Source organism: Lutzomyia longipalpis, chromosome 3 (genome assembly GCF_024334085.1).
Source record: "Lutzomyia longipalpis isolate SR_M1_2022 chromosome 3, ASM2433408v1".
In the NCBI taxonomy this organism is placed as follows: Eukaryota; Metazoa; Arthropoda; class Insecta; order Diptera; family Psychodidae; genus Lutzomyia; species Lutzomyia longipalpis.
This window is the reverse complement of record NC_074709.1, coordinates 1,771,258-1,798,241: the sequence shown is the minus strand read 5'-3', so window position 1 is coordinate 1,798,241 and position 26,984 is coordinate 1,771,258. Positions and strand designations below refer to the sequence as shown.

Here is a 26,984-nt window from a genome sequence, read left to right as displayed (position 1 = left end):
ATTCACAGAGAAAATTATGTTGGACTTTTAGCTGTGTTTCTTTCAGACACAGCTTTTGTGTACCGAGCAAAATCGAAAGTCGTCAGATCGGGCTCAAACTTGGGATGAGCACGAATTAGGGTCCCCACATTCCAAAAAACGTATGCGCCAAAAAATTTTTTTTCCGGCCGTCCGTCCGGCCGTCTGGCCGTCCGGCCGTCCGGCCGTCCGGCCGTCCGGCCGGAGTACAACGCTAAATTGCGAGAGAACGGTGATAGATAGAGACTTGCGGTAAACGGCAAAGTTTAAATATCGACTGGAAGACATCCGATTATGATGTCAAATTTTACCCCCCACCCCCCCGTCCGCCATTTTGAATAACCCTAAAATTTTGTTTTGCCTATATCTCAGCCCCTATTATAGCTAAAAATCTGAAATTTTTATATGTTGTAGGGACCATCAAGAGCTTTCCAACGATACCTCATTTTCGAAAATCGGTCAAGCCGTTTAGTCAATATGGCCGCCACAATTTTTCATCGAAAATCGACCATAACTCGAAAACGGCTTGACCGATTTCGATCAACCCAGGCTCAAATGAAAGCTCTCAACAAGCCCTACAACTCTTTAGAACATCCGAAGTTTCAAAAGTGACCGCTAGGGGGCCAAAAATCAAAAACAAAATTTTCGATGAGTTTTCGATGAATATCTCGAAAACGCCATTATCGATTTGCTTCATTTTTTGATATGTTATAGCTGACCATATTATCTAGCTCCATGCCAAAAATGAAGAAAATCTATGTCTCCGTTCTTGAGATATAGCCTTCCAAAGTTGGCATGTCTTATCTCGGGTGCTACAAGTCCGATTTTGATCAACTCAAGCGCAAATGAAAGGTTTCGTGAAGCCCTACAAATGTCTAGAACATTGCAAGTTCGAGAAATGACCGCGAGAGGCGCTAAAGTCAAAATCAAAATTTTTGAAAATTTCGAACTCGAATATTTCGAAAATGCCATTATCGATTTACTTCATATTTTAATATATTATAGTTGAGATTAAGACCTTTCTAACGATAGCTCAAACTCGAAAATCTATGGAGCCGTTCCCGAGATATGGCCTTCCAAACATTTCTTAGGGTATGACTTTTCAACTTTTACCGACTTTGCGCGTATTTAAATTAATTTACGTTCTAGTTTGCTCTCACAAAATTGGTACACTGAAAGAAACACAGCTCTCGTAAGCTTGGTCAGCTTACCCGTACATTTTTATTTGAAAATGTCATTGGATTATTTTTTTTTCATAATAAATAAATAAAAAATTGAATAAATAAAATCAATTAAACACGAAATTAAGAAGAAAAAAATCTTTTTTTTTTAAGTAGGATCATCAGAACAACATACATACATAATGACATGCTACCTATGCTACCTACAATGTTGTAAATCCATAAAGACAAAGAGACTATAAATGAATTTCCGTTTTTTTTTCCTTTCCAATTGTTTCCAATCAGGTAAATTTTTATCGGATACGCATTGAGAATAAAATCTAAAGGTAATTGTTATCAGTGGAAATTATGAATATTAATGCTTACAGAGAGCTCACAGAGAGGGAGGAATTCCATGGGGCAGTTAATCAATATATATATATATATATATATATAGAACGCAACCCTCCCTCTTCTCCAGCATTCGTGGAAGCATCTCGTTGGTTTGCAGCAATTGAGAGTCGCCTCACATTGCAGAATTGTCTCGAAGAAGACCACGGAGGCCCTTCAAGAAGCAGAAGGAGCGAGAACGTGGAAAAATGACTTGAATCACAGAAGAAACTTCCAGTCCTTCTCACATCTCACTCCCACCATCATTTGGGATTGGTAGCAAGAGCAGGAAAGGATGTGATGCACAATAAAATAAGTACAATGCAAAAGTATGTGCAGAGGAATGAAGATGGAAGCAAAAAGGCCACTTGCCACTCTTCTCTTTAAACTCTACCGCAAAATGGCGGGCTCGGATTGCAATTATCTTGCTCTTTTTGCTCACGACCACCGACATCCATCATCATTGTGGCCGAGGAGGTGCAAAACACTCACTGAGGGTATTCAGCAAAGTTCTTGCTTATTAATTCTTTTTTTTTTTTTTTTGCAGGACGATATAAATATCTCTGTAGTCATTGTTCTTAATTCTTTTGGTTCAATTAAAATGAAAGATGTTTTTTTTTCAACCCCTTTGTATCCCATTTTTTTTATTTTAATTTTTTTAGGATATTTTAGAATGTAGGTTTTGGAAGGATTGTAGGAAAAGTTAGGAGATGGAGTTATGTAAGAACATCTTCCTTCTTTCAGCCTCATTCCGAAATGGTTTTCTCAAGACGTTTTGTTTTTTTTTTATTTCTAATTTTGAGTGAAATTTTAAATAAATTTTTAACCCTGATACGCAAAACAAAAAAAATTGAGCATATCAGGGTTATTTATTTATTTATTTCATATTTTTATATTTTCATATTTTTATTTTTTTTTTGTTTTGCGAGATCTGACTTCAAACCAGATAAGAAATATTTATTCTCAAATTATTATCATTTTGGCGTATTAAATTCATAAAATTCTTTCCTTAACCGAAATAGACAAATCCGTGTTAAAATTTTAACCCTTTCGCAACCGTATGAAAATCCAATATTTTCATCAATATTTACTCTAATTACTAATCTCAAAGGATTTTCTCAAAGTTTTTTTTGTTTATTTTACGCATATTTAATGAGTTTTTTTTTACCCTTTAAAAAAATAAATTATTTTCAATACGGTAAAATATTATGTTTCACGTTGATTTCTATACTGACGGGAAAAGGTTTAGGAGTAAGGAAGTTGAAAAACCAAACGTGATAGCTTTTATTAAATTAAATTAAATTGAATTTAAAAATGTTTATTTTCTATATATTAATTCTGAATTATGTAATATAGAATAATTAATAATATTAGCATGTATTGGCGTTAAATGACCTAGATTTTGACCTGAGATCCTAGCCTAAAATTAAATAATTTCATTTACCTGAATTTGTAGAACAAATTATTCTTTTCTTAAAATCCCATTGATTCTTAAAGTAACAAATGTTCACCTAAAAAAGTTATCTTAACAGTGACTCCGCTTTAAATTTTACGAATTATGTATTTTTTTTTTAAATTACCGTGCGTCATAGAAGGATATCATAATTTTAAAACTCACAAAAAACGACAGAAGAAAAAAAACCCTTGATGGGGAATAATAAAAGAAAAGAATCCAAATTCAAAAGAGCCAGTAAACCATAGAAATTGCTTGGCTTCTTTTCCTTTAAAATGGGAGCTCACTCGTAACTTTAATTGTTCAGCTACGACATCTCCTGTGTGTGTGTGGGAGTACAAAATGGGACATTTTTATGTCGTCTTCCAGTGAATTATCAAAATTTTATGAAGCGTTAGCTGCCAGAAAAGGATTCTCGAATGTCGTCCATACAGTCCATGGTCCTCGTATATCGTTGAACTGGAAACTATAAACAGGAGTTCTTTGCTTCTTGTTCTGCGTTAAAAAAAAGGTGAAGAAGGGAGAAAGAGTCCTAATGCGCAGGACCATCGCAGGATGAGTTTGTATGCGTGGAGTCTCCATTATGTTGCCGAACACTTCGTTGGGTATTCGGGATTTTATTGAGTCTCCCCAGAAAGCCAGGAAGTGTATCTCATGCGAAGGTTGGGCATGCGGTGACTCCGCCCACAACAGCTTCATTATTGAGTTGCAAGCCACAATTTGAGGACCAGACTGAGGTGGAGTCAAGCCCCTACCATAGTTCGCATCGGGCAGCCACAGCAAGTCTCGCATTCTTTCACGAAGTCGTTGTGCTGTGTTGCTCAACGTTTTCGTGCGTATGAACGTGTTTTTGATCGCTTCCCGGACGAGAAATCGCGAACTTGATCTTTCGGGCGAATTTCACCTGAAAAATCCTACGTTTGTGTCAAAATTCCCACGGAAAAGTCCTGTGTTTGTGTCAAAAATCACACGGAAGAGTCCTTACAGTGTCCTGTGTTGAACTAAAATTGAGGATTTTAACGGAAAATTGTGTGAAAAATTGTATTCTTTGACTTGAAGAATAACAAATAAAAAAATATATATATAAACTAAATCTGTGGAATTCCAATCGTCTGCGTGAGAGACATTCTTTGCCGCCGAGGAGGATTTTACCGGAATAGCAAATCACACGTGAAAGACACGTCAAGTGGTCAAAATACCAACGAATTCTCGTGGTTTCGTGCGTGTGTAAGCAAAAACGAGTGATGCAGGCGGATTGTGACGGAAAATTTAATTTATGAGTGATAAAAGTCCATAAGTATTCGCTGTGAATGGGCTAATGTGGAGTGTGCCCCATGTTTTATCCTCAGCACAGGTGAAAACAATAGCAAATTCATCCAACTGACGTGTGTCTCATAAAAACTCTGCATTTTTTTTTTTAATACAAAAGTGTTATCACACATAAAAACACGAGTGATAGCACATAGAGAAAAAATGCCAAGGATTTTCCACCATCGTGTGAATCAATAAAGTCTGGATTGATTTTTGCTGTGACTGTCATTTGTGATTTTTTTTCGCAAGGCTCCTCCATTCATCCTTTATTAGCGGGTACAATTTTTTTGTGTGTATTTTGCAATTCAATTGCCCAACTGCCTTTTTCTTTGAGTGCACGCAAGAGTGAATTTTTCGTGAAGAAAAAAAAACTTTCTCATTCTTCGATTGAATATTATAATGGATTAACGCATCGATTTTCCGCACGCAAAATCCCACGTGAAGCATCCTAAGGAACTCAAAATGCAAAACTTTTGAAGAAGAAGAAAAAATGCTCATTTCTCTGCGAGTTTTGTGTGGAAAATGATTAATAGAGCTACAGGAGCTGAGAGAGCGCGCCAAAATTTAATTGAGTCGTGGGTGTAACACGACAATCATGTCGCACATTGTTCTGAATTAAAATTAAAAGACATAATTTATAGCATAGTGGGGCATCATTAAGATCTTCTATTCTATATCGCCACAAAATGTCTGTCTAGATCAAATTGCAAATTAACTCTTCTTGCCAATTTTCATCTTTGAAAACAATGTGAGAAAATTCAGCGACATCATTTTCATTGTTATTTTAATTTAGGGATGATAAATGATAATTATTGTTACAATTTTGAAAGAAAGATTTTTTTCTAAATCGAACACATGTCGTGTCATTAATATTTTTGAATATTTTTTTTCTTTTCAAAAAAACTGATATAAAAAATTACAAGAATTTATTGATGATAATAGATTTTTTATAATCATTAAAATCTATTTGAAAGATTTCCTAAAAAGCTTAAAGTATCAGAAAGTTTTTATTCCGCAGCCATAACAAAATTAACCCTCATGTAGCCATCTTAATTAAATGAAAGTATTATAAATTTTGTTTCAGATTTTGTTTAAAATTATATTTTATAGAATAAATATTAGATATTATTATTGAAAAAGTTTTAAACGTTTTAAATGAATTCTTTGAATGCAAAAATTATAATATTTTATTAGACTGCTCTCCAGTTTTTATATGATAAAAACAATTGGTAACAAAGGGTTAACATAAAAAGAATTAAAAAAATCATTCAATTATTTATGCAAAATTTGCTACCTTTTAAAATAGTATCCTGATTAATTTGTAAAAAAAAAACTTTAAAGAAATATTTTGATACAAAAATAATAGATTCGTTTAACCCTTTCATGACTGAAAGGTTTTTTCACTTATAAAAAAATTGTAATTTAATATTTGACCTGATTTGGATTCTATGAAGAAAGATTTAATTGCTTATAAAATATTTATTTATTTTACGTTATTTGTTTTATTTTTATTTAACATAATCGTATTATCACGAAAGTTAAAAAAATTTCTATTGCAAAATGTTATCTATAATTAAAATCAATTCTTGCTACACAAATATAATTTTTGGTGCGTAAATAATAATATTAGGAGAGATTCGAGTAAAAAGATTCAATGGAGATCTTTAATTAGCAATTTATTTAATCTTATTAATCGGATTCATCTGAAATACATACTGAAATTTATGATAAGAAAGCTCGAGCTTACCCTAAATAATTAGTTATAGTTTAGAGATTATCAGATCAGATTTTTAGGTCTCTAAAAATATCCCTCATTTATTTTTAAAAAAATCGTTTTTTTCTATACTTTTTAACACGTTAGGAACCAGCAAATTCTAGCCGCTTTTTCCTATAGAATTTTGCATGGCCGAACTGGAAGTTTGACTTCTTTAAGTGTCTGAGGCGTTCCAAAGGGTCAAACATAACTATTCCTATAAATCTAAATTATTTTTTGGACTTTATAAGAAGAAAAAGATCTATAAATGCTAAGAAATAATAGCAAGCAAATAGAACAAACCATTTTCCGTTTTTCCTTAATTTTTCCGCAACATTAAATCAATTTTTTTTTCATTCAGATTTCCAAGAAGTTCTTATATATAATTATGTTTCAAGAATAAAGAGGCCTTTCACACCTTATTTCACTCCATTGTACAACATAATGCGACAATTTTTTCTTCATCATAAAGAAAAATCGATTTAAAGTTACTCATACTGCGAATGAGCAAAAACCTGGGAAATGTGGAAAATTGAAAGTGTTGCCGTGCGATATTGAAGAAGAGTGAGTTGAGAAATTCATTTTTCTGTGCACAAAAAAAACCGCGCTGAAGAACAAAAGAGCGCGACAGCAAAAAAAACTATTACATATCTTTATTGTAAAAATGAAATTGTAGGTGCATGAAAAGCGGCGTCGGCATGAGTCAGTGAGGTTTACATTTATGCAGAAAAGGCAGCAATCAGCATACACGACGGCGGTTGAGTAAGAAAATTCAAGAAGGAGCATGAAAGAAAAAAATTGATACATAATTTATTAGAATTCTCAATATAAGTGCGAAGAGAACAGCTAAAAGTATAGGAGAGCAAGATATCTAATGGACTTGGGCTATATATGTACATAGTGAAGTCGCACGAGGGAACTCAATTGCATTGGCGGAGGCATAGCTGTCTTGTGGTTATTATAAAGTACATATATATTGGAGCTATATAGGTACATACATATATAGTGGAGTGTTTGTGCATTTGAATCGACAATCATTGTGCAAATCGAGCGATCCCCAATGCGCACGCCGCTCGCAATAAGTCACTTGGGCATGGGCATTGTGCGCCAGGAGCGCGATGCTGAAGACGCGGTGCGCACGTAAGAACGAAACTCCCGTTTTAGTAACCTTGACGTTTATAATTGCAAATCTCTGAGTGTAATTGCGGTTGTTGCTGTCATTGATCTACAAAGACACAATAAATATTTTCTCGAGTGTCGCGAGAGAAAAGAGTTTAATTTTGTTTTAAATCATTTGATTGATCGTCAGCTAAACATCGGAGTTGGTGAGTGATCGATTTGGATCTCAAGGTGCATTTTTCATCGCAAAACCAAAAGGCACAAAGTGCCCGTGTGGTGTGAGATTTGCAAAGAGAATTTCTTGAGGTGATACTGCACTGTAGCTGACCAAATGGGAGTCACTCCGTGAGTGCAAGAAAGACAGGGAGAACGAAGAGACAGTGGAATTTCGCAATGGCCGTGTCTTGTCCGGAAATGATGTACGGAGCTTATTATCCATACTTGTACGGACGCGCTGGACCAAGCAGATCCTTCTACCAGTACGACAGGGTAAGTTATACATACCTATACTACATATCTCGTATGATTCTATATAAACTTTATTTACCAACAAAAAAATCCATTTGTGGGTAGTAGACGAAATAATTGCCAGAGAAGTGGTTAAACAATTACCCCAATGACCTCAATTGGGAAAGTTAAGATTATACTGAAAACGACTTTGTAACAGCAGAACCATAGAAGTTACTATATGTATAATAAATTGCCGATGCTCTAAAAAATATTGAACAAGTTCGCTGACACCTCTTTATGTTAAAGTATGTTACAAAGTATTTTATTGAACAAAAAAAAAAACACGAAAATTGAACTTAACCCTTTCTACTACGACAACACATTCAAGAAACACTAAAATCCATGGAAGGAAGTTTCAAAGCGCACCCTAAAAGCTCATTAAAGCTTTTCATTCTAAAACTTCTAAAAATAAATTAAAAAATTATCAGAAAGGCAATGTTATTCATAAATTATATATTAAACGTTAGAAAAAAATGACAAACATTTAAAAGAAACGTCAAACGTTAGAAGAGCAACATCAAACTTTATAAGAAACAAACATTAAAAAAAGACTTCGTTATACGTCAAGTGTTCGTTAAACGTTAGAAAAGAAATAAAAATAATTAAACGTTAGAAGAGAAATGTCAACCGCTACAAAAGTAACGTCAGGTGTTAAAGCGAACGTTTTATGCTACAAAATATATGTCAAATGTCAGAAAATGATTACAAAACTTTAAAATTAACATCTAGAACTGTCAAACGTTGGCAATTCTCAATTCGTTTTCAATTAATTTTCAACGTCTTTGAATAAGAAAAAATCTAAAAACTCCTTTTTGGTTATATTTTTGATTACGCATTAAAGCTCTGAAAAGCTCCCCTTTTGTCATAAGAAGTTGCTTGATAAAGTCGATAAAACTACCAAGTTCTAAGTTATTTTCTTATTCTAAATTTCTTTCAAAAAAATATAATAATTTTCTCATCATGTCCCCCTAAAATACCCCTTAAAAATGTGTTTGAAAGCCACAAATTGATTAATAAACATTTTTTATAAAGTTCAATTCTTTCTAAGTTTCTCTAGGCTTTACTTTAATTTTTTGCATGACTAACTTTACCCCAGTACCTCCAAAAGTTTATATTTTAAGAAAAATTCTCCCTAAAAAATTGAACAAACCTCATCTTATCGCCCATTTAATTGGACTGACATGACGAGATTAAATATTCAACTTGCTATTTCTACAATGCTGTCCATCAAAATAATTTGTCCAAATATTTGGAGCATGTGAATCACGCACTTGCTTTGTATATAATTCCTCGACATTTTAATTACATTTTTATTGGTCTCATAAAAGTAAAAGCTTTTAACTTTTGCTCGCACTAAAATATCTATTAAAAAAGTCAAAACACTCATTTGGCTTAAACAATAATTCTAATGAAATTTATACATTTGTGAATAAGTTTAAAATCGCACTTTAGAGACGGTGTGGCAATAAATTTCAAATTAGGGTTGCAAATTTTATTATGGTTGTACATTTTTAAGTGCCCCAGGCGTGTGGTGCTCACTTAATTACTCTTCCTTCCTACGCGGGGTCCTTTTAGAGAGAACATTTTCTGCTTTTGAGAGCAATGTGGTGGAGATTGGGGAAGTAGCACTGTGGGAGGCAATTCAGGCGGAAACTATGGCAATAATTCACCCAAAAAGTTTGCAATAACCATCCCCAAGTTATCCCCAATATAGGGGGGGAGGCATCAAAACCCACGCATCCCTTTTGGCAAATGTGGGAACGTATGTACGCCCTGAATTTGCCATTGTGTGCTTCACTTCATAATCCCCAAACATGGAGAGATGAATTGTAGATCATCTTCGACGGTGTATTACACATATTCAATTAGTGAGATATTTCAATGGGGGAATTCGTGGCATTTAATTAGAGATTTTGAAATGCATTTAATTGCCCATATAAATTTCCCTATAACTAAAATTGTATCAATTGAATATATTTCTGCAATTTCACTGCATTTTCTCTCGTATTGACCCACAGGGGGGGGGGGGAGGGAGGGGCTGAATTTTTCGGCTTCTTTTACGATGAAAGTTCTCTCGAAGTCAATTGTGTGGCAATTAATTAATGACTTTTAATCGCATTGTAATTTAAACAATTGGTAGAATTTTTTACAAAAGCATTTTAAAAGATAATTTTAAAATAGAAATTGTGGAGGATAATTTTCAATAAGGCGGGTTTTTCTCACTGGAAAATCATTAGTAGATGATTAAGGGATGAAAATGAGGAATTTTCCTTTTATTCTTTTTTTATTTTCCTTCCTTGAAAATGAATTTTTTTTCTTACCCAATTCTAATTCTCCTGAAAATTTTTTCCAAAGTAAAAATATTTCGCTTTCCCAACCCAAATACCTAGAATTTTCGTACAAAATAGGTCACAAATTCAAAGGCAAAACGTTAGTGACTTTAACACACATACATATGTACAGTGGGACCCCAGTACAACGACCACTCGGATGTACTCTTCACTCTCATTATTTTCAATGCGCGAGAGTAGCTCAACCAAGTGGTCGTTGTACTGGGGTCCCACTGTATATAAATTGAAAAGCTGCAGGTGCGTAAATTGTAAATTCTTTTGAATAAATTATTGCATTTTTTTCGCAAACATATCCATACATTTCCACGCACTTAGCGGGGGAGAAAAAAAGCTCAGGGATAAATGAACTGGGAATCATGCAATTTTGTTGCACACTCTCATTGGACAATTATCATAAATATTGATAAAATAGGTAGGTAGGTAGAATTTCCTTCCCGTGTGTGTGGTGCAGTTTCAATTGCAAAAGTACCTCTCCACATGTGATTTAATGATTAATCAATGAGGTGATTGATGGGCAACCAAAAGAGGAAAATTTATTAATTTATTCCATCACAATCATCATCATCATGCCAATTAATACACTCTCAGTACCGATACTCACTCGTCTTGGACATCTCATCGCTTTCGTCGATGCTTCCATCCCATGTTGCATTTTTCAAAACACACTGCCCGAGCACAACTTGCATCGTGATCTCATTTTATGGATTATTGATATAAATTAATTACATAATGTGACAGTTTTCATGGTGCACTAGGAGGCATGACTTATTAAGCCATTTTAGGGGAAAATTATATAATTGCATTTCATAAAAATTTAATTGATTAATTCATAGCAATTTCTCGTTTATGATGGCGTCCTTGATGGAATTTTCTCTATTCGCCCATTCAATTAAAAATGCAATGATGGAAGGAAAAATAAATAAATTAAAAATGTCTCACAGGAAAGAAAAAAATCTCGATGAGCTGCTAAAATTGATGGATTTTTAGAATTTCTCACGGCGAGTGTTTTGAATTCCATCGCAAAATTGCGAATGCAATCAATTTTTATCACTGTAATTGATATTATGCGGAAATATCTTACGTATTTCTTTCAACTTTTAAATTGCATAAAGTAAAGAAGAAAAACATTTTTGGAGGTGACTAAAATGATTTTTTAAATGATCTTTAAAATTTTCTTTTTAGATATTATGACAGTTTTCACTATATTTAGCACGCTGGGAAAATTTTATTCGTTGACCTTTAAGTGCATGAAAGTGGCAAAAAAAATTTACAAAATTCAAACAAATTTGATTAACCCTTTCTCATCCAACATTGAAACATGTGCTCTTTTTATCGCGATATTTATTGCCTAGATGTTTTCAAAGGACTTTTCTCAGTCAGAACGTCTTCTTTGGCTTATTTTGCGTGAATTTGATACATTTGTAACTTGGAAAAACAATTTAATTAATTAATAATTGGAAAATTTAAATGTTTCACGTTTGGGTCAGCGTATGAGCCAAGAAACGCGAAAGGGTTAAAAGGAAAAATTTTAAGTACTTCGGTTAAAAATTGACATCTTCAGATAATTTTGTAGTCCGACTTTGCAAATATTTCATTAACTAACAAAAAATCCGAAGTATAATCTGGGTTAATTTTAATATATTATTGTACCTCAATGCTATATGTTGCTGCTCCTGCGCAAAAAAAGCTCATAGCAAAATGTTCCTCTATATAATAAGTTTCACGCAGACAATGCTCGAGGGAAAATACCTGGGATGTTGTACAGAAGAACTCCCCTGTGATGCCTCCACCAACGCAAAGTGAGAGAAAGTGCAGATAGGAGAACAAACAATTCCGAGGAGAATGCCACAATCGACTGCGAAGCTTTTGAGCATCTTCGGGGGAGAAGGTGCACAATTCACAATGAAAATGTTCATTGCTAAAGTGGAGACACAATGCGAAGTCTTCCGCAACGTGAATTCTGCCGTGAGTGCGTCTGAGAAATGTTCACGGCTCTAATTAGTTTAATTGATCCTCGGGCGGAGCGGCAGAGAGCAGGAGGGGCCTCACGGCGGGGAGAACATTATATACAATGTTTGGTGACTTTTGTCGGCGTTTCCCTTTTTCTTCCACTTATCTCTCTTTTCCCCATGGCCGCGCATCTGTGAGTCCTCGTGAGGACACCGCAAGATGCGCGAGTTTCTTACGCATCGCCTGAGAAGCCATGGGTTGTGTGTGAGTGTAGTAATTGGGCGTTAAGACAATTGGAATGCTTTTGATTGAGGCCGCTCCGTAAGATAAGCCATCATCGCGAGCGAATCTCCATGGCAGTACGATCGCTTTTCTTTCCTCCATACGAGCCCCTCATTGGACGTTTACATACTATGTATGTAAGTAATGTGGTGCTTGGTGTACTGTGCAGAGAGAAAATTGGCGGTGATTTCAACAAGTCATACGCGGCTATCTAAGAAAAAAATTCTATTGCATACCTTCTTAAGAGTCATTATCATGTCTTTATCATTCTATGTATCAAACAATACTAAAATAAAGAGAGAGAGGGAAAAACATAAATAAACCGCTATATCTCGGCTTCTGAAAGAAATAGCCAATCTTATTTCTTAATCTACCTTTTCTTGGAAAGAAAATCATTAAATTTTGCTTTTGAATAAACTGATGGACGAAAGCTTTTAAAATAAATAATTTAATATAATCCAATAGCCGGCTAAAAATAATTTGGAGGAGTACCCTGTGGGTGAGTATCAGCATGAGAAAGGTATTCCCTGGGACTCCCCTGCGTCTCACGAGGTTCGGCGTCCTCGGAGGCAGCCGGGTGCTTTCATCTTTCGCGCCAAGTCGAAAGTCATTTCATTTTGGACACGGATTCGCTGTTCTGATCGATTGTTTCGTTACCAATCGATGATGTTGCTCAATCAGCATCCATCTCCTCTTGCGACTCTTCGAACATTAGAAAAGAAATCTTCTCCGATCTTTTGCTGCCTCCTTCCGTGCCTCCTTTCAACCCATCCGCCGTTCGCGTTTACCTTTACGGACATGAGGTCTGCCGTTTGGACACGGGAGGCACAGCGCGGTGGTATTGAGCACGATGGTAAAAATGTCTGTTCAAGCAAATGATGGGAGGCAATAAAAAAAGCTTATCTGAATTTGTGTGTTAAAAACAAAATCATGTGAAGCAAGTACTTTTATTTTGGATACTAAATACAGAAGCCAATCGTTTTAATCTTTATGGCTAAGACGCACGGGGATGGGTCGGTGGTTATAACACACGGAGGCACTTTAGGTGATTTTTTGGCTACATAACGTCCTTTTAAAGGTAAAGCCTCTTGCATTTCATGTTTTGCTTCTGTTTTGGCGATGTTTTAAAATACCTTCGATATTTACTTTGTTGAAGCAAAGATTGGAGTGCAAATCTTTTACAGGGAGTACAAAGGATTTTATTGTGAAAGCCACCGTTTTTTAACTGACAATTATTTGAATTTTTATATTTGACAAATAAAATTTAGTTCTGTCATACATATTTACTTATGTCAATTTAAATCTAAGAGATCAATTTGAGGAATCAAAACATGTCGAATACTTTTCGAAAATTAACGAATAAGAAATAAATGTCAATTTTGACATCTGTATCTGTCAAAAAGAGTACTTTGACACAATTTTAAACCATTGTAACGTATAAAATGACCATACAGCAATTAAATTAAGTGCAAATTGCTTGTAAAACACGCACAATATTAATTCTAGCATTGACTTAACACATTATTTAGCCTCCAACATTCATCATATTCAACCCAAAAGTGACTCCCCGGCTGACATGAGGTTTTGGCCTCATTCACTCAATTTGATGTCTTTTCGCTGTCAATAAATCTATTAAATCGCAGCTCATTTTCATTTTTATGATTTTTTTCTCAGACAGTCTCACGATCACACTCAATCACCACATATGATCATTAAAGACCATCATTAAACACACCGAATTCGCATGTTGAATTTCCATTTGGACAGAATCATGGTGTGTGGCTCGAAATCAATCTCCTCATATAAATTTTCTTCGTTTTCTTCCACACACGATACAAAAGATTTAAGAAAAAGAAAGAAACAAAAAAAACTAACAAGCAAAAAATTCAAAGTTTTGGATGAAGAATTGCAATCTCGTGTTTGATGGACAAGACAGGAAGGTTTGTGAGTTTTTGATTTAATAATAAAAAAAATCCTCTTTAAATGCGCAACAATGCACAAAATGAGTGCTAAAAACGTGAAATCAATTACTCAATTTTTCCCCAACAATGAAGTACTCGATGGAAATTTTGTATGTTGTATTTACATCAAAGGGGGACTCCATGTTGTATACATTTCAAATGCATTCGCGCCAAGTTTATATGCAAAATGCAATTTGTGGAGAAAACACGAATGAGCTGCCGCGTAAACAAAAAGGGGGTTTTAGAAGAAAAAAAAAAACTTGATGAACTGTGTGCAGTTACAAGCATTAATGTCAGTTTATGCCAACAAAAATACTTTATAGCTCTATCATTGCAAATTTTTCATTAACTTCTTTCGATGCTTCACTACTATATGGTCTCTGGGTTGTTATGGCAATTGAACAAGAAATGTTTTTTTTTTTAATGTTCTTGTTTTATTTTATAAATGATGTTTTCAAGTTTTTATTTTTAATAAAATTAATTATCAGAAATAAAATCTTCTGTTTTTTGAGGTATTAACTCATTTTATTTGAAGCAAAAGATTAGTATCAAATTTGATTAAAATCGGTTTTTTAGATTAATCATAAGCATGAATTTTCCGACATTTTCTTTATGAACAAAATCTCTTCTGGAGAAATCCTAGAGTGATTTTTTAAGCTCTGTTGAGTAAGATTTTATCTGATGATCAAAAAAGCTAAAATCGATATTTATTTGTTTCATAAACATTTTTTTTAAAAGATTTTAATTCAAAAATTTAAAAAAACAAAACTTTAAGTTCTATCAAAGATTAAAGAAGCTTCTGCAGTAGAAGACTTTCAAAGCTCTGCCGTCGGCAAATCATTCAATATGGTTTCTGCAACTATATACAAGTACCCATCAGTACATCAATAACCAATCTCTGGCGATAGAATGTTCTTCTCCGGAGATGAAGATGGTGTTGAAGATGTTTGAGATAAACTCCTTGAGTGGAGTGAAGTACGTCACCCTGGTACAAAGACGAACGAATTTCAGCGCCACTTTATAGTATTTCATTAGAAGCACACACAATCTCAAGACGTTGTACATACGCACTTCCAAGGATCCCCATCTCAAAGTACATTGAGTCGCTCCAACTTCATTAACCCATTCAATTTATAATCCACTCGTGATATTGTCGATGACACACAAATAAATGGATACGCACTTGTCGCTGAGATAACAACTTGTTTGCTTTGGCTGCACACGAATCCAATAAATTATTTATTAGGCCACAGAGTATAAAATCATCTGCTGGATATTACACATCGTTCTTCATTGCGTTCCATTCGCATTGGAGATGGTGTGTGCGCGGTAGGCAAAAAAAGACGCGCCTGGGAGGGAGTCTCATGTGGGAACAGCATGTGGCTCTAGCCCAGGGGATCCAGGAGGAGGGTAAGCTTTTGGACACGAGTACACCAAAAGACCAGCCAAAGCAAAGAAATGACAAAGAAATCCATCAAGACACGTCTCTTGGAGTGATTATGCAGCTAATGAGGGGGAAAACTTTTGCTCTCAAGTGCAATCGCAGAGGAAATCGATACAGATGTGATTAAAAGTGACTGACAATGAATTTCATTAAAGCACGTAGTGGAGGCAAGAAAAAAGAACTATATGGGAAAATATTGTGGTATACCGCACATTGGGAGAATAATTGAAAAATATTTATTGAATTGGATTTTTTTTTAAATTTCACTGCGGAAAGCTTCCGTACCTATAAAACAGGTGTGTCAGACATACTGACAGCACTTTTATTGACATCGAGAAAATATTTTATGTTGAGGAAGCCCGGGAGGAAGCATTGGAAGTTAAATTAAATCATTTTCAAGTTGGGATTTAAATAATTAATTTATATAATTTTATTTATTGCTTTTATGTAGAAAAGACTATTTGTGACTCAAATATCTTATCATGACTCAGCCTTTGTCTTTGTTGACTCAATTTTTAACTTACATATTTGTACTACAAAATACATAATGTAGCTGCGAGTTTTAATTTAAGAACATCTCTAATTAAAATTTCATATTTTAATTTTTTAAACGATTTGTCCTTGTGAATTTTCAAGAGCTAACAAGAGAGCCAAAAAAGTAGTAAATGTAAAATTGCATAGATTGAGGAACAAAACATGAAAAAATATATATTTTAAAGTCTCAAAAGAGACTAAATTCAAACCAAAAAGCAGTAAATTAATGCTGAAAAATAGTGAATTCAACCCAAAAAAAAATAGAATAAAAAACCAAAAAGTCCTTAATACGTTTTTGGTTTCTTTTCGGTTTTCAGTTGTTCAATTTTTTGCAAAAGATATTCATGTGAAGTCAAACATTCAGATCTTCAGAAATATTCGGATGAGTCGCCTAAAAACCAAAATATTCGCCAGATAAACACCCCTTGCTGAAGAAGATCAAATTTAAGGATCAAACTGTGTATGAGTTTCCGAATACAAATCTGTTAGATATAATGACACCTTTTTTAAAATTAAATTAAAACCGTTGAAAATATAAAGATAAAGACATGAAAAAAAATCTTAAAATTATTGTCCTTTCAATTAAAACTTCCAAGCAATTTTATTAAAAAAAAAAGTTAAGAAAAATCTATTAAAGCTTACAAGTCCCAGCATTTTTTAATATTCTCAATGATACTCGATACGCGGAACATTTTGCACATAATCTTCAATCGATAATTAAAATGATAAACACGAAAGCGTCTATACCGATAAGTATCTCCGCGAGACAGAGCGCGGGAAGATGTGTAGAATCATAAGAGGATGATGGTGAGAATGAGGAGTTTTATCTTTGCAAAAGAAGGTGCGATCGACGGGGAATAAATCGATGAATCTCTGCAATTTAAAACGTGTAAATTTTTATTGTGCATCTCCGCGCAGTATAATTGGAACTGAACAAAGTCGATATAAATCTCCTTGTGCACAGGATTTCCCTCCGCTTGTGTCTTCAAGAAGTCTTACTGTGGCCTCGTAAAATTAAAGCGTCTCTCTCCACTCCTGTCTAAAATTAGATTCGACATTTTGGTGTAAATGTGCGCGCTTTCGAGAAAAACGAATTGCTACCCACTTTAATTTATTGACATTATTTTTGTTTTCACATCCTCCACCATGGCTCTTGCCCTTCCCTACACCCAGAAGACAATCTGGGGGGATGGTGTGGCTGGGAAAATCAATAAATTTCACACTGAAATTCCTTTTTTTTTCTCTTCTCTTTTGTTGCTTATAGTTCAACCAGGATCTATACTCATCATCGGGCGTTCCTCTTGCACCATCGAGCGCATCAGGGAGCTCACATTCACCATGCAGCCCCATCCTGCCACCCTCAATTGCCGCCCCAGCGGCTGCGGCATCGTCAGCCCAGTCCGTTGCATCCACGGCCGTATTGAGTCATCGGAGTCATCCAATTGAAAATGAGAGTCTTTTCCTGACAAATGTGAATGAAAATTCGTATCATTGAGTTTGATGTGATTTGTTGTTGTGATTCTTGGCATGTATATAGGGGGATGACCAAGAGATTGGTGAGAAATTAGGCAGGCATCCACGTGAGACAGAACGAGATTCTTGCCTCCCTCACTTGCCTCATTCTGTATTCATTCTAAATGGATTTTTTATGGCTTTTACGAGCCACTAAAGACGAATAATTGATTGACTCTCACCACACTCACTAATAACGTCGTACAAATTTATGTTAATTGTTTTGTGTGTTTCGTGTGACTTTTGGGTGCGCGGATGCTGGGGGCCATTGTATAGTGGACGGCATCCCCCTCCCCCTTTGTGCGGAGAGATATCTTCCTCCCCGCGGCAGGGTGACACTTGATAAATTCCCAAATGAACCGGGGCCATACCTCCCTGGTCTGTGCCGGCATGTTGCGTGCTCCCGAGCGAGATGGTGGGTTTTCGCGTAATCGCACGTCAATTAATAAAGGCAAATATTTGTGTTATTTCTGAGATTTTTCGGGGAGATTTCGCATCGTGAGAGGTAGGAATCGTTTTAATTTACAAATGAACACATCACATGAATGTGTTTAAGACACCCGAAAGGAATATGAAGTGCTCGTGTCACAAATAACGACATGCAAAAATGTAGACATTGTGCCTTAATTGCCTTCTCGCGCTGTAATTTACGATTCGCGAGATGGACAGTTTTTCGTGTATATATATAGAAAACGCGCCACAGCAAATGAGACCGTATGCACCTTGTGGGCTTTAAAATTCTATATAAACCGAAGAAAATTAATAATTTCGTATCAAGCACTGACACCGCGGTGACATGAGAAAACCACCTGTCCACCTTTTCAGGTGGTGCATTAGCAAAATCAGCGCGCAACGCCTTGTCCATCAAACAAACGTCGCAACCATATAGATGGGCTTCTTTTAGCAGCCAATGACGCAAAATATCCCACGACTTCACTGTCCAATTAAGGAATCAATGCAAGGTGAAATTATTCAAAAGCCATACAGCGACTTTTTCATACCTTTTGCGCTCGATTTGCCAAGAGGTATAGGTGTTAAACCTTTTGTATCCTTCTATGTTGCGAAGACTACCTATTCTATATATGCGTTTTCTCCTTCCTTTTTTTGTATAAAAAAAGGAAGAACTTTGAATTTAGAATTCTTCTATCTAAAGTGTCTTGGAATTAATTTTAAATGTTTTTTAAACCTTTTTTTTAAGTAAATATATTAATCCAGATTTCCCAGAAATATTTGCTTTTTTATTTATTTTGTGTCCTCATTAGGGTCTTAGATACTTCTCTTCTTCTAAAGGGAACATTCGCGTCTTGTTAAGAGGTTTAAATTGCTTCTGTTTTAAATATTTTATCGCCAAACCTTAGATAAAAATCAGGGTAAAAATTAAGTCTAAATAAGATGAAATGCTTCTTACACGTAAGATAAATTATGAGTTTAAATTAGTTATTTAAGTGCCATTAAGAAATTTTTGAGTCAACATTAGCCTTATTCAGTTAGCCAATGATTTGACTACAAAAAATCCCTAAAAATCACAATTTAATCAGATTTATCATTAATTAAAATTCAACCTTAACCTTTTTCGATCTCATAGGTCCCCTACCGAGTGCTCACAATGACAGTTCCTGCTCATCTGGTCCCGAATCACCCCATGCGGCTGCAGCGGACCCCACGAGCGACGGACAACCCGCCAGAGCACAATACGTATCCGCGACGTGCGTCGTTTTCACGCACTACAGCGGAGATGCCGCCACCGTAGTTGACGAGCACTTCTCCCGCGCACTCAACTTTAGCAATAAGGAAAGCAAAGGTGAGTTTCTCCATAAATCCTCCCTGTTTTATATATATTTTACTGCCCTGGCGACATTATAAATTTCCCCCAGAACGTTTATAAATCAAATGGGCGTCCAAAAACTTTCAATTGTGTGCTTCCTTGCGTACATATGACTTCTTTCACCGCGTGTCTTGGGCGTTTTCTTCGATATTTTGACATCTTTATTGCCTTTTGGCCGTACACGGCGTAGCCTGGAAAGTTGTTGTTAAAATGCATTTTGAGTGCGTCAACGACCCCTAATCAAGATTTATGACTCACCCGATTTTTCTGATTTCATCCATGGTGTCTGTCGAAAGGGTACCCTCTTCGATCGATGCGATAAGGACGAAACATCTTCTTCAGGTGGTCGAGGAATTAGACCACAGAGGACTATAATTAATTTTAATGGTTGGCTGTTTTGTCTATGAGTTGGCTTTTCATCGAATAGGGATGTGCCTGCCTATATAATCAATTAGACAGAATGGGGTTGTCGTTTGGTGGTCTTACCTTTCAACCCATACAAAAGGATATTTTTAAATTTATAATATTGACGATATTTACCCCTTTTGTTAAAAAATAATATTGTTTTTAAAATATGAGGGATTTTCACTCTGCTATTTTAATTTTGTTTTTTATGGCATAGTTTATGTATTTTAAATTCTTTAATAGGATTTTCTGGGCTATTAAAGTAACGATTAAAAGTTCTTCAATACTTTTTGTAAAATATGAAGCAAAAGATAAAAAAAGAGATTTCTTTTTAAATTTGTAACGAACTTCTGGTATCAGGAATTAAAGCTCTAATTTGTGAGATCGAAAAAGCTTCTAAATTCACTTTAATCGCATTTATTTCGATACCAAAATCTGATATAGCACACCATAAAGCTTGAACAACATTCGGGAATTAAATCTCGATCTTTTCTGCATTATGTAGGTATGGGCAAAATCCTCAAAGAGTGTTGTTTAGCACTATTAATTAATTACCATTTGGCGAAGTGGAGACACCAAGAAAGGTCGCGTCGGAACCAATAACGGTAGACAATTTCTTGAAAATGATACAACCTTGTTAACTGTTTCCATTCGGTGATTTACTATATGCACGGCAGAGAGAGAACCCGCAGCATATATACAAGAAGTCGCCGACAAAAGCCAAACAAATACATTAGCTCGATGCTTTTTTTTTCCTACCTCTCTGTGCACCGTTTTTATATCCCCCTCGTTCTGTGTCATTCTTCCCTGATAAAAAGGCCCAAAGAAGCATCGGGGAAGACAATAAAAATTCAAGAAGAGGAAAAATAAAGGCAATGTTCAAAAAAAAAAAAAGAAGCCACAGAATCCCAAACATAATGGAACAAAACGATACATGGGAAGGTGTGTGAGAAAAAAGCTGGGAAATTCGCATGGAACGAAGAACGCAAGCATCGTATTGTCTTATTTGTCTGGATCCCATCCAAGTAAATGAATTTCTTCGAAGGTGTCTCATCGGCAGGACACAATTTGACGATCAAATCTTGCGCTCTCTTTGGCTTTTTAGCTATATACACACCCAGCTTCATTGTCCATGAATCGCGCGCGCAAAAAAAATTGTGCCTTTCCGCGCGAATTTGCTCCTCGATGAGATTTTAGCGCGATTACGCGAAGTCAATGTGAGAATAAAGAGTGTGTAAAAATCCACCTTATCATTGCTATCGGATCGGACTTTCAGTGGAGCGTTGCGGATGTTAGGGACAGAGAACATGGGATCGACATAAGCAAATTTCGCTACTTCGTGCCTTTCAACCAGTCGTCTCCCAGAAGACGTTCGTTCCATGTGACCATCTGCGACTCTCTCAGGTGCATCATAAATTGTGAAACAATAAAAAGACTTTTTTTACGCAGTCTTTCTAAACCATTTGATGACTACATTTAGCCCTTTATACGTTCTACCTTTGCCCTCAATGTGGGAAAAGGGAATTTAAAGATTAAAATTCACGATTTTATCTGTTCTTGATCACAAAAAAAGAAAAGTTTTTTCTTTAGGTGCCTAGTCATTAAGAAGATTCAATTATCTTATTTTTCTTCTCTCTCTTGAGCCAACATCCAAATTATTTGCAAATCTTGTGAAGTTTTCCAAAATGTTGTATGTTCTCTAAAAATATACATACTTCCCACTATCATCCTCCTTTTATGTTTACGAAATGTTGTTCCTTTTAGTCCATGATTTAGGAGCCAACAAAAGTCTTTCAATGAAATTTTCATACACGATTTGTGGCATTTTCGTGTGTCGTCCCAGAACGCTGAATATGCTTTTCTATATGTTTCCACATAGTTTTGACACATTTCGCCTCTCTTTGGGGTCTCCTTCCATCTCCTGTGTGATTTCCTCTCTCTCTCTCTGTCTTTGTATGTATCGCGTAGTTTGGAAAATACCCAAAATAGGTGGTGAAACTTCCTCCTGATGAGAAGCTGTTTTATATGGTATTGAAATTCAATCTCACCCCATAAATCTTCTAAACCATATATAGGCAGGAGGTGAGGGGCACCCCTAAAGCTCCCGTGAAGAAACAATAAAATCAGCAAGTAAATGATTTTATCATATGTAGGCACTAACAATTCACGAGTGACTCGAATGTGTTCGCTAATTGCTCCTCTTGTGACATCCATCATCCTCTTTAAGAGTTTTGTCACACTCGCCCTTTCGTCCTCGAGCCTCACTCTTGCCACTATTATTTGCCACACACTGGTGAGCAGCGAATCAACTTGTCTCCTCACAATCCCACTTCCCGCACGACTCATGTGCAAATTATAAAGTCATATCTTTAATTAAAATACTAATTTCATAATAAATCATCGGGTGTGATGTTAATTTATGGGAAGGGAGTGCGTCTGCACAACTTTTCTCATTCGCCCCAAATGGGGGGCCTTCCCGCGAAACCAACGCGCTCTCTATATCTCTTAATCTTTTACGCGACAGATACACATAGCATCACACATAAGGAAAATAATATTCAAATTTCATCGTTAATGTCACACACTTCTTGGGATTTTCCACACAAAAATGAACACTTGAAGTTTTAATCTCATTTTAGGAAATGAAAACTGAGCTGAAAAGTTTTTGAAATGTTTCATTAAGCAGCATTAGCATTAAGAATTTCATTGATGGCGAATTTATTTGCTATTTTTTCGCTCAATTCTTAAAAGAACTAAAAATCACAATAGTGACGTCATTATTTATATTTTTTGACAAATCTTTGCGGGTCTTTTTCGCAATTTTATATGATTTTTTTGATTCTTTACAAGACTACATGTATCTTGATTATTTTCTCGAATGAGGAGTTAGCCCATATAGAAGTGAATAAACTCCTTTACTATATTACTTGTAGCTTGTTCCAGCAGCATAAATTTTCCTCAACTTTGGAGTTTAATTTGAGAGCATAAAATAAAATAGAAAAAAAAAACTGACGCACAACAATGTAAAGGAAATATATAAGCAAAACACCCATTTCACAGCAATATGCCTAAAGATGCTAATTAACCTGACTTATATCTCACTGCAAAATCTATTCTTTATGGCCACAAGAAAAAAATAATGAACATTGGAGCATTAAATTGATGCTTCGCATAAGACTGCACTGAAAAATTTGCTCTGTTTTTCGTCTATTATATAGTGTTCTGTTCATCATTACAATTTACAATGAAAAATTTCATAAATTCCACGAATATTTCCATGATCATACGGCAAACAAATAGCAAGTTGATTTTCATATGGGTATTGTATACACAAACATAAACGAGTGAAAATAGATAATTATTGAGCATGAACGCGGCACTTTTATCATGCACCACATTAGCTGTCTGTTTCGCATGACACAACAAATCAGCTTGGAAAATTTGTAAAGTGATGTTAATTTATGAATGAAGTTTAGAGGTGCTTTTTTGGGTGTCTTTTAGCATACATATAAACAAGCATAAACACTTATCGAGACATGTGTCCTGTCCAATTAGACGATAATAAGTAAAGAGGGGATTTCATTGCTCTTAGCAGCTGTAATGCTGTGCTGAAGGAGAAGTGTTTTCATGCAAAAATGATTGGAGCTGCAATAGTGAATTTTCGTGAGATTTTCTCAAGAATATTTCCCTCAAATTACTTCAAGTTAAATTATTCTTCATTCCGCACGTTTCTTTTGCCAACGAAAATTTATAACTTCCTGACCAATGAAATGTGAAAGCTTTCAGTGCAATGTGGAGGCGCCTGGTGATGCCGTGACACCTGCGCGAATGGTTGGGCGAGTATGAAATAAATTAGTATGGAATCTTAAGATTTCCCATAAAAATTCAATCGATGTGCATGAGATTGAGTCGAGATTGTCACGCCCGGATCGTTACCGTCATCCACGGCATCAAATCACGTTTTTAACCCGGCAAAAGCACATGGCACAGCGAGGCGGAGAAGTCTTGCAATTGAGTTATGTTTTTTGTTGTTGTTGCCCACTGTATCCCTCCTTGGTTCAAGCCAGCATGCTATTCGCGCCAAAGTGCAATCAAAAACGCACGAAATGCTAAATATTCGTCAACTGTGAGGCATTGCTGAAATCACTCCTGTTGGCCAACTCATTTTATGAATGAGCTAGCACTATTTTAATAATGCGTGCAAAATATTTTAAATGTTTGCAAAATCTTTTTGCCATTTATTTTTCGGTGAAAATCACGTAAATTTTTGCATGCTTTTGCATCAAAAGATTTCACCCAACTATGCTTTAGTATAGCGCAAATCAAATTGCAAGACACTTTTCACATCATTTATCACCGGGCTAAAGAACACATTTTCATCGATTAAGTAACTTTTGATAAAACGTTCACTGCCACCAGAGAATGAGACATTTTGAATCAACACGAGGCTTGGGTGATGAGACAAAGGCATGCATTCCACATTAGAAGTTTCTTTTTTCAGCAACACTGTCGCATTAACTTGAAGCTTTTCTTTTGTTATGTTCACTGCTGACAATTTATTCAAATGCATGCCTCTTTTGCAGTCAACATTAAAACATCCTAATCGTCAAATTAGATAGGCATTTGTATAGAGAAGATCAGAGTTGTTAAAAAAAGTAAAGAAGAATTTGCTAATTTAATTTAGGAAGAATGTTCCAGGAAAGGTAAAGCAAATGCTTTATTCCACTGCAGCTTTAAACGCTTGATGCATGCAACATTTGATATTGATAAGAACAAGAGAAAACAATGTGTTGTGTCTCTTACAATCAAGAAAAGTTTAGAAAGATTTAATCTTTTAGAGCTGATAATTATAAAATTTAAACATACGAAGTATTCGCGTATGAAGCATAAATACATGCAGCATACGCCTCTTTTTGAATTTGATATACTTTGTCATAAGAAAAACTATAAAATTGATGATTTACTACTTAAATGATAGAGATAAATCCTTTTAATAAAATTAAAAAAAATCCTTAAAATCCTTTAAATTAATAAATTATCTTTATCTATAAAATCATCATGCATCACAACTCTGATCTGCAGAACAACTCATCCCTTGAAGAGCTTTTCACTCAACTATTTGATAACTCTCTTAAGTTTCTTTGCAATTTTCTTCAATAAATCGTTCATTTCATCAGCATGAAACTTAAGGTTTTCTCTATTTTCGCACTCTAGCCAATTAACTTTTTTTACACAATAATTTTCTTAAAGATTCCTCGTTGAATGTTTGAAAATCGCAAATAAAATAGAACTCGACAATAGAAGAGAGGTCCTATTCCTGAAGTATGTATAGTAACGATATTTTTCAAAAAAAAATCTCTCCATGGAGCGACTCCGAAGCAGACAAAGCAGAGAGAGAGAAAGAAAAGAAAGGAATTCAGAAATTCCATTCCTCACAGTATTCACTTCGGGGAGTCCCTGTGGGCAATGTGGAGCAAAACAGCTCCTCTCATGTGTTGATGATGTTCAAGAGAGTTGGCCCCAGGTCAAGAATTTCGCTACCGCTGCAGCTTTTCCGATGCACCATACAAAACTGCAGCGCAATCCGTTTTATAATTCAATTTCACAGGCGATATTTTAGTAACCCAATGCGCTTTAGTAGGTCTTTATTAAAGCAAGTGAAAGAAAATTACTTTGCAAAAGAAAAATTATTCTTTTGTGAAAAGAATGCATTTTGAATCATTTATTTAAATTGACACAAATCCTATTATTCTTCGTTTATTGTTTATACAATTCAAACGAGAAGAAGTTAAATTTTGACAGCTGTCACACCTGGTGCTGTCAATTTAGTTGTGTCATAAAATAAAATTTTAATGCACATTGAAGTTTTTTTTCAGCCCATCATTGCAACCATGTTGCGACCAACCTCCTTGAGATGCTAAGAAATGTCTTTGATTTCTTAAAATTTCCCAGAAATTCCCTTAATTTCCCTGAAATTCGCAATTTAATTATTTCGGTGAGAACTCTAATGAGCAGTGGAGTTCATTAAGTGCCTGAGTGACAGAGTGGTGATGCATTGGCGGGAAAAAAGAGAGACTGACAGGGGTGGAAGGAGAAAATGAAATACATTTTGCATATCGTTGCGATTTGTGGTACTCACGAGAATAATTAATGATGACTTTAATGATTACTTATACCTTCAGTTAAATCACTAAAAGTACCATAAATTTATTCTCATCCTTTGCTTATTTATGCGACATTTCTATTAAATTTGATTTTCTGATTTAATGCACTTTTCGCTGATTTTTTTTTGTATGCAAATTGTCTTGTACTAAAGCTTTTAAATTAGATATCATTGAGAGCTTTCATGAAGCTTATTGATTGAAGTTTACTATTAGTCATTTCTTTTTAATTCCACTTGGAATTCACTTGATGATTTTCTCAATTGAAAAAGCCTATGAGCAAAATTTGTAAATAAACCTTGCTGTGTTGGTATATGTGATGGAACAATTTCAAGAATGGAATTCAATGTCTCTTTTCTCTTTTGTAGCTTCTGAAATCCATAAATTAATTTTTTTGTCTCAAACTTCTTCTTTCTCGTATCTTCCGATGAATTCCTCCGCTTCTATCTCTTCCCCCTGCGACTCCTCTTCTCGCAAACACCCGTCATCTTACCGCATGTACCACCAAACCTAACACGTTCAGTGCACATCTTTATGATTGATGGCGACAGTTATGATCGCAAAACACTTAACGAATCGTTAGTTGGGCTCAATGGAAATTAACGTTGAATTAAAAATCACTTTCCGGTTGGGTTTGAATTAATGGGGTTGAGGTGAAAAGGGGCGCGCGCTTCATCACTGCACTGTGTGTAGGGAAAAAATGCCCCAAAATTAACTTACAAACACGAAAAAAAAGACCGAAATGCAACCAATTAAATGGAAATTAACTCTTCAGGATTTTCTTTTGGTCTCTTATTTTCACCGGCATGACTTTGTGCTTTTTCCCAAGAAAAATTCCTCACGCA

General features: G+C 35.3%; 1 protein-coding gene across 1 annotated transcript in view; it reads left to right on the top strand.

Annotated features, from left to right (window-relative positions):
- Positions 1 to 3,779: 3,779 nt before the first annotated feature.
- LOC129794285 (protein vestigial) overlaps positions 3,780 to 26,984 on the top strand; it is a 39,271-nt gene continuing 16,066 nt past the window's right edge. Inside the window, exons 1-4 of the mRNA XM_055835071.1 lie at positions 3,780 to 4,608; positions 6,762 to 7,693; positions 17,501 to 17,690; positions 19,334 to 19,549. Of these exons, the coding sequence (XP_055691046.1) occupies positions 7,598 to 7,693; positions 17,501 to 17,690; positions 19,334 to 19,549 (502 nt within the window). The 5' untranslated portion in view covers positions 3,780 to 4,608; positions 6,762 to 7,597. The remainder of the gene's footprint in view (positions 4,609 to 6,761; positions 7,694 to 17,500; positions 17,691 to 19,333; positions 19,550 to 26,984) is intronic.